We start from the raw sequence: 8,442 nt of genomic DNA, 5'->3' as shown, positions 1-8,442 counted from the left end.
AGCAGCACTGGCAACGATGCAGAGCTCTCCAGCAGTGATGGCCGTGCAATCTCAGAATAGAAAGAGGGCCCCAGCATGGACTGATCGGGAAGTCTTGGATCTCATCGCTGTGTGGGGCGATGAGTCCGTGCTTTCCGAGCTGCGATCCAAAAGACGGAATGCAAAGATCTACGAGAAGATCTCTAAAGACATGGCAGAGAGAGGATACAGCCGGGATGTAACGCAGTGCCGCGTGAAAATCAAGGAGCTGAGACAAGGCTACCAGAAGACCAAAGAGGCAAACGGACGCTCCGGATCCCATCCCCAGACATCCCGTTTCTACGAGGCACTGCATTCCATCCTCGGTGCGGCCGCCACCACTACCCCACCAGTGACCGTGGACTCTGAGGATGGGATAGTGTCCACGGCTGGATCCTCGGACATGTTAGCGGACGGGGAAGATGAGGAAGGAGATGAGGAGGACGAGGCAGTCGACAGCGCTCACAACGCTGATTTCCCCGACAGCCAGGATCTCTTCATCACCCTTACAGAGATCCCCTACCAACCCTCCCCAGCCGTTACCCCTGACACAGAATCTGGGGAAGGATCAGCCAGTAAGTGTTGTAAAAATCTAAACATTTATTTGTAACAGAACAGGAATATTAACAATTTAAAAAATGGGTTTCTCATGATTAGTTTGATTAGCTTAACGGTTCAGTCATGGGCAGTGCAACTATTGAAAAAAAATCTAGCAATGTCCGGTTTTGCATGATTGTCCTGCCCAAGCCGCTCTACTGGTTAGTCACTGCTACAGCAGCTACAGTAAAATGCGGTCTATATGTCCGGGGATGGAGCAGAAATCCTCCTGTGACATCTCGAGGAAGCTCTCCTGGAGGTAATTGGAAATCCGCTGCATTAGGTTCTTGGGGAGAGCGGCCTTATTGGGTCCTCCGTAGTAGGACACGTTGCCACGCCACGAGACTATCAAGTACTCTGGAATCATTGCTCTGCACAGCATGGCAGCATACGGCCCTGGTCTTTGCAGGCTTTCCCGGAGCATTCTCTCTTTCTCGCTGTCAGAGATCCTCATGAGGGTGATGTCGCTCATGATGACCTGCTTTGAATGAGGTAGGGGAATGTTAGTGTTGGGACTGCTTTGCCGTTCCTTTACAGAACTGTAACCGCTGGTTTGCAGCCACGCGGTGGAGGCGGGAGAGGGGCAGCCGAAAGGGATCGTTCCCGGGGACAGCCGCGAGGGTGTGGGACAGGAGCAGACTTCCTGCTTGCCGAATTGCTGGCAGCAGGGACCGACATTGATTTCAATGTGAAATGAGGCCATTGCTAATATTAAAGTTTTAAGCTGCCACAAGTCTACGGCTTACCATGTCTGCCTGCAACAGAAATTCCGTTCTCCTGAGAGGCTTCTCAAATGTGCTGTAGAAGACCCCAGGCACTGAATGCGAAGGCCGAGAATTCGACCTTGTGCTGAGTGCGCATGTGATAGGTGCTGTGCATGGTCTTGTTAACAGAGAAAGACTATGTTCTTTGTTCACAACTACATTTATCTTTCTGAGGAATTCACTCCCTTTTTCCCATTCCCACAGCCCCATCTGCGACTGTCTCACAACCTAGCCTGTCATCACACTCCCAGAGGCTAGCGCGGATTAGGCATAAGAAGAAGAGGACACGGGAGGACATGTTCTCGGAGCTTATAGCCTGCTCCAGAGCCCAGGCAGCACAGCAGACCCAGTGGCGGGAGAACTTGACCCGAATGCACCAAGCCAACATGGATCGGGAGGAGAGGTGGCGTCAGGAAGACCAGCAGGCGACTCAAACCCTGCTTGGACTAATGAGGGAGCAAACGGACACGCTCCGGCGCCTTGTGGATGTTCTGCAGGAACGGAGGCAGGAGGACAGAGCCCCGCTGCAGTCCATCTCTAACCGCCCTCCCCCGCCACCAAGTCCCATACTCCCCTCACCCAAAGTGCACAGAAGGAGAGGCGGCAGAGTCCCTGCTAACTCTCACTCCACCCCTGCAGAGAGCTCGAGCAGCAGAAGGCTCTCATTCCCCAAAATTTGACAAGTTCTTTCCTTCCCGCCTGACACAAGCCCCCGTCCAAGTTTCACTTTCCCAGTTCCATGTTTGGTTGATAATAAAAAATACGTTTCTGTTAACTACTGTTTCCATCATGTTCTTTTGGAGGAGGGGGGGATAGGGGGTTGGTAATTCGACAGGACAGTCACCTTTGGCAGGGTATATAGTCGGGGGCAGGCACAGCAGCAGGGCACATACATAGTGCAGTGATGCAGTGACTAGTTACCCTGGTTAGTCTGGGAGGTTGTTTTCATGTTATGTGGTGGGGGGTAGGTTGCTCTGTGACTTTGTGGCAGGGGAGGGCAGTTACAGATCTTAAGCGGCGGTCCTTAGGCAGGATCACAGAGCCACACAGCAGGGGATCTGTAACCGTCCTCCCCCTGCCACAAAGTCACATAGACCCCCCCATACACACAGTCCCTATCAGGAGGGGTGACAGGCTCCGTTGAAACAACCATCCCACCGCAGCGGAGCCTGTCAATCCTTGAGTTTAGAAGCTGCATTCGCGCCACTACAGTACACCCGCTCCGCACCACAGTCTGCGTCCCAGTTTTAAAAAATTCCCGCGAATACAGTATTAAAGAAAACGGTGTGCTTTAACAAAGTAGAACTATTTTTATTTTGAAACGTGTGTTGGAAGTGGGGTGAAGGGGGTATGTAACTGGATAGGATAGTCAACATTAACTGGGCAAAGAAATGGGGGCAGGTTTAGCTTCTCAATACACAAACTTTAAAGTCACAGGTTACCCTGCTCACTCAGGAACTTTGCTTTCAAAGCCTTCCGGATGCACAGCGCTTCCCGCTGGTCTCTTCTAATCGCCCGGCTGTCTGGCTGTGAGTAATCAGCAGCCAGGCTATTTTCCTCAACCTCCCACCCCGCCATAAAGGTCTCCCCCTTGCTCTCACAGAGATTGTGGAGCACACAGCAAGCTGCAATAACAATGGGGATATTGGTTTCGCTGAGATCACAGCGAGTCAGTAAGCTTCTCCATCTCCCCTTGAGACGTCCAAAAGCACACTCCACCACCATTCTGCACTTGCTCAGCCGGTAGTTGAAGAGTTCTTTTTCACTGTCCAGGGCGCCAGTATAGGGCTTCATGAGCCAGGGCATTAGCGGGTAGGCTGGGTCCCCGAGGATGACTATAGGCATCTCCACATCCCCAAGAGTTATTTTGTGGTCCGGGAAGTAAATACCTTGCTGCAGCCGTCTAAACAGACCAGAGTTCCTGAAAACACGAGCGTCATGAACCTTGCCCGGCCATCCCACGTAGATGTTGGTAAAACGTCCCCTGTGGTCCACCAGTGCTTGCAGCACCATGGAAAAGTAGCCCTTTCTGTTAATGTACTGGCTGGCCTGGTGTTCCGGTGCCAGGATAGGGATGTGAGTTCCATCTATGGCCCCACCGCAGTTTGGGAATCCCATCGCTGCGAAGCCATCTATGATCGCCTCCACGTTTCCCAGGGTGACTACCTTTGGCAGCAGTACATCAACGATTGCCTTGGCTACTTGCATCACAACAACCCCCACGGTAGATTTGCCCACCCCAAACTGGTTCGCGACTGACCGGTAGCTGTCTGGCGTTGCAAGCTTCCACAGGGCTATGGCCACTCGCTTCTGGACAGTCAGGGCTGCTCGCATCCGGGTGTCATTGCGCTTCAGGGCAGGGGACAGCAACTCACAAAGTTCCAGGAAAGTTCCCTTCCGCATGCGAAAGTTTCGCAGCCACTGGGATTCATCCCAGACCTGCAGCACTATGCGGTCCCACCACTCAGTGCTTGTTTCCCGTGCCCAGAATCTCCTTTCCACGGCATCAACATGACCCATTGCCACCGTGATGTTCTCGGCGCTGGGTCCCCTGCTTTCTGAGAGGTCTGTGCTACTCTCAGACTTCAGGCCATCACCGCGTTGACGTAGCCTCCTCGCTTGACTTTTCTGCATCTGCCTCAGGGAAAGGTGTATGATAAGTTGCGAGGCGTTGAGAGCGGCCACAACTGCAGTGATGGTTGCAGCAGGCTCCATGCTCGCAGTGCTGTGGCGTCCGCGCTGTCACTGACTAGAAAAGTGCGCGAACTGATTTCCCGCCGGCGCTTTCAGGGAGGGAGGGCGGGAGTGATGGACGGATGATGACAGTTACCCAAAAGCACCCTGGACACATTTTTTTTACCCAGAAGGCATTTGCGGCTCCACCCAGAATTCCAATGGGCAGCGGGGACTCCGGGAACTGTGGGATAGCTGACCACAGTGCACCACTTCCAATGTCGACGCTTTCCCCGTTAGTGTGGACTCACAAAGTCGAATTACTGTCCTTAGTGTGGACACACACGTTCGACTTTGCAATATCGATTCCAAAAATTCGATTTAAGTAAAATCGAACTACTCTCGTAGTGTAGACAAGGCCTAAGAGATGTAGAACAATCAGAATAGACCTTATGTGAATTGTATATGTCCCTAACTCTTCCCTCTGTATTTGTTTTAGACAAAGAACTACTTTACCATAGTCACACTTCTAGGGTTACCATATTTTAAGTGTCCAAAAAGAGGACACTCCACGGGGCCCGGCCCTGACCCCAGCCCCGCCCATGCCCCCGCCCCAACTCCGCCCCCTCCCCTGCTTCCCGTGAACATTTGATTCGTGGGAAGCCTGAAGCAGGCAGCAGGTAAGCTGCGGGGGGGTGGAGGGAGGAGGCGCGGCCCCAGTGTCTCTAGCCTGGCTTGGCTCCTGGGGTACCGGCCCCGGGCCAGCCCCGGGCTGAGCACCCCCAGCCCCCGGCCCCGGCCCAGCACCGCCGGGCCCAGCCCGGCCCCGCACCCCCGGGCCAGCCCCCGGCCCAGCACTGCTGGCCCCTGGCCCAGCACCCCCGGCCCAGCACCCCCGGCCCCGCACCGCCGGGCCCGGCCCCCGGCCCCGCAGCCCCGGGCCAGCCTCCAGCCGAGCACCCCCGGCCCAGCACCGCCGGCCCCGGCCCGGCCCCCGGCCCAGCACGTCCCTATTTTCCCGGACATGTTCGGCTTTTTGGGATTTCCCCCCAGATGGGGATTTGAGGCCCAAAAAGCCGGACATGTCCGGGAAAATCCGGACGTATGGTAACCCTACACACTTCCATGTGTTGAACAGCTGAATGAGAGGCTAAAGACTGCAATAATGATGCAAATTATGCAGCTTTAGTCCAAAGGCATTCTAGCAATATGTGTTAATACTCCATATATATTATTCACTAAAAGCTTCCAGTTCCTTATTTTCTTTACCAGTGTGATGGGGCTTCCATGCCTTGCACTGGGACAGCGGGGGTTAACCCCTGACTGTGGGCTGAGGAAGCCACGCCCCCATGGCCCTACTGGGCATGCTCGAAGTGCAACACCAGTATAAGAGGGAGCAGCCTGGGTCAGTCTGGGCTGGCTGCTGTAGGGGAAGGAGGTGTACTGCTGGCCCCCTGCTGAAGGGTTGGGGGCACTTTGTGATGTGGAGGCCAACCAGCTGACAGCAACCCTTAGGCTCTGGATGTTACTGAAGGAGAAGGAACTGGGGGAACTAGGAAGCCACGAGATATGGAGAAGTGGGTAGGAAGTAACCCAGGGAGTCTTTGTGGGGAGTTGGTTGGACAACGGGAGGCTAGCTTGGTGTGTTTTGGCTGGATCCCTGCCAAGCTGGTGGCAGGCAACCCTGCCACTGACAGGGTCCTGGGTTGGGACCCTGTGAAGCGGGAGGGCCTGGGTCCCCCTATCCTGACAGTGACTGACTGGCTGCTAGGCTGTGCAGCCCTGAGCCTGGGGATGTGCAGGAGTGACCGCGGGCCTGACCTGTGACAACCAGTTTTTAAAGACCTGTGGCTGCTTGCTATGGAATGGAAGACACTTGTCTTTGGCACAAATTAAAATCTGAATCTAGAAAATTGAAAATGAGTTTAAATTGCAGATATCTGGATAAACAGGACTGTAGTTCAATAAGGGGGAAAATGCTGAATTAAGGCAATGTTTGGAGTCACTTATATATACTTCTCTGAAACTCTAGCTCCATTCAGGCAGGCACATACTGAAGTCTGAACTGAAATCAAATTACTATGTCCAGTTCTGCAGTTTCAATCATTCATCCTGTTTATAGGGGTCTTTTTGTCTTGAATTAGGCAAAATGTGAGCCCAACAGGAAATTAAGCAACCAAGCAAAATCAGGAAATTCACTCCAGTGGCTTAGCCAGTGGAATGCCATGGCTATCTGCAAACTTAGGCTCCAAAGAGAAAAGGTTGAACTGCAGTCGGATTTATTTTCAGAAAGGCGAATGTGCTTTTAATTTGTATAGGACTAGTAACTATGAAAAAAACCAAGGCAGAGCTTTACGCTGTTGTTTTGAGATTTGCTTTTTATTCTTAATATATTATGCCTACATATAGGAATATAACAATACTCTACTGATACAGCAAACATCAGACTGCCACATTCTCAAAATTTGGTGTTGAGATACTTTTTTTTCTTGCTATAAATCAACATTTTTACGTTTAAAAGCTCAAAATGAACTGGAGCAGAAAATATAAATTCAGAAATTGCTCCTCGCTCCTCGGACAAAGAAAATCTATGATGATTCACTTTAAACATCCAAGCACTATTTATTTTTGTAGTGGCCTCTAAAATTGTGTGTGTAACACCGACCGACTCCGGACAGGATCAAACCTGGGATCTCAGTGCATGAGCCTCTACCGCATGAGCTAAACCCATATAGCTCTTAGCTAAGGCTATAGAGAAAACTCATTAATCTCGCTCTAAGTGGTCTCGGTGCCACTAGATGGGACAGAACACCACACCCAGGAGGTATGTGGGTTACATGTGCAATTTTGCATGTCCAATATTTTTCTGCATCCAATTTTTTGCATGTAACCCCTGATTTGCATATTTGCAGTAAGCAGTATAGTTACTATACTTAGACATGTAACTATACTTTTTTGCATGCACAAGATTATTATTGTAATGCCTAGGATTCTTACTCATGGACTGGGACTCCATTGTGCTGGGTACATACATATACACAACAAAAAGGTGAGCAAAGAACAAACTAAGTGGAAGACAAGAAACAACACATGGATACAGACATGGTGGAGCGCAAGAAAACAATGAAACACTACTGGTCAGCACGGTAGGTAGTGTTATCACTGTACCAGTGGACTAATCATTGTCGTCGTGATGAAGGAGAATTCTGAGGAAGGTTTTGAAGGAGGATAACGAGTGGCTTTGCAGATGTTTACAGGGGACTCCTCCCAAACGTGAAGGGCAGCATACAGGAAAGCGCACAGGTGCTTGTTTGAAAATTTAACCAGTAGGTGATGGGACTGACATCACTGGCGGAGTAGAGAGGGGAGTTTATGCCTAGGCAGGGAATGAAAGATAGTGTGGGATTGGCTGTGAAGGCCCTTGAAAGTGACAACAAGCAACTTACATTTGCTGTGTCTGAGAAGAGGGAGCCAGTGGAGCGATGCAAAAAGAGGGAGGACATGGTCAAAGCAGCGAGGAAAATTATCTTTGCAGCAGCATTCTGCAAGGATCTGAGCAGGGCAAGATGGCATTTGCCCGAGAGAAGGCTGTTGCAGTAAATTGATGAGCGCCTGGATGAAGATTTTAGCTGTATGGATGTCCAGGAAAGGTCTGATCTTGGAGATATTATGCAGAAAGAATTGGCAGGATATACACATAGCCTGAAAAGGAGTTGAAGATGACTTCCCGATTACAGACCTGAGTGGTGGTGATCTCCACAGTGATTGAGAGAGGACGTAGCCGGAAGAGCTCGGAGGAGAGATTGAGTTCTGACAGCTAGACATCCAAACGGAGATGTCAGAGAAACAGGCTGAGCTGCTAGTTTGGACAGAAGGAGACAGGTCTGGGGAGAGAGATCTGTGAGTCCTCAGCATAGAGATGGTAGCTGAATGTGTGTTTGCGGATGAGATTACTCAGGGATCATGTGTGAAGGGAGAAGATGCAGTGGGAGCATAGAAAAGAGGTTTTGCATGCAAAACTCTAGGTAAAGGATTGTATGCCTAGTATTTTGGGCATGCATTATTATACCCACAATTAGACAACTGAGTTCAGGATTGTGTGAAAACTTGGCCCGTAATCATAATTTTGAATATCATCATAAACTATAATGGTTTCTTCCTTTATCGATGATAGTAATGCTCTGAATATTTTGTATCAGATAAAGTGAAATAAACAGATTACTGGCCTACAACGTTTGCTAATAAAATCTCTTTATTTCCAGGTTTCAGAGTAATAGCCGTGTTAGTCTGTATCCGCAAAAAGAAGAACAGGAGTACTTGTGGCACCTTAGAGACTAACAAATTTATTAGAGCATAAGCTTTCGTGGACTACAGCCCACTTCTTCGGATG

The 8,442-nt window shown here is 50.5% G+C and overlaps 1 protein-coding gene across 1 annotated transcript; it reads left to right on the top strand.

Moving 5' to 3' along the window:
• Positions 1-310: 310 nt before the first annotated feature.
• Positions 311-2,126, top strand: LOC128838452 (uncharacterized). Its single transcript, XM_054030641.1, has 2 exons — positions 311-593; positions 1,584-2,126. Exons 1-2 carry the CDS (start codon positions 422-424, stop codon positions 2,057-2,059), a joined length of 648 nt encoding a protein of 215 aa, XP_053886616.1. The 5' UTR covers positions 311-421; the 3' UTR covers positions 2,060-2,126.
• Positions 2,127-8,442: the final 6,316 nt, after the last annotated feature.

Source organism: Malaclemys terrapin, chromosome 5 (genome assembly GCF_027887155.1).
Source record: "Malaclemys terrapin pileata isolate rMalTer1 chromosome 5, rMalTer1.hap1, whole genome shotgun sequence".
Classification (NCBI taxonomy): Eukaryota; Metazoa; Chordata; order Testudines; family Emydidae; genus Malaclemys; species Malaclemys terrapin.
This window is presented reverse-complemented; position numbering and strand designations above follow the sequence as displayed.

Bases quoted from the DNA above. Each gene is read 5' to 3' on its own strand.
- LOC128838452 (XM_054030641.1), top strand. From the start codon at position 422: ATGTTAGCGGACGGGGAAGATGAGGAAGGAGATGAGGAGGACGAGGCA. The intron at 594-1,583 runs GTAAGTGTTGTA...CCATTCCCACAG, and splicing joins ATCTGGGGAAGGATCAGCCA to CCCCATCTGCGACTGTCTCA.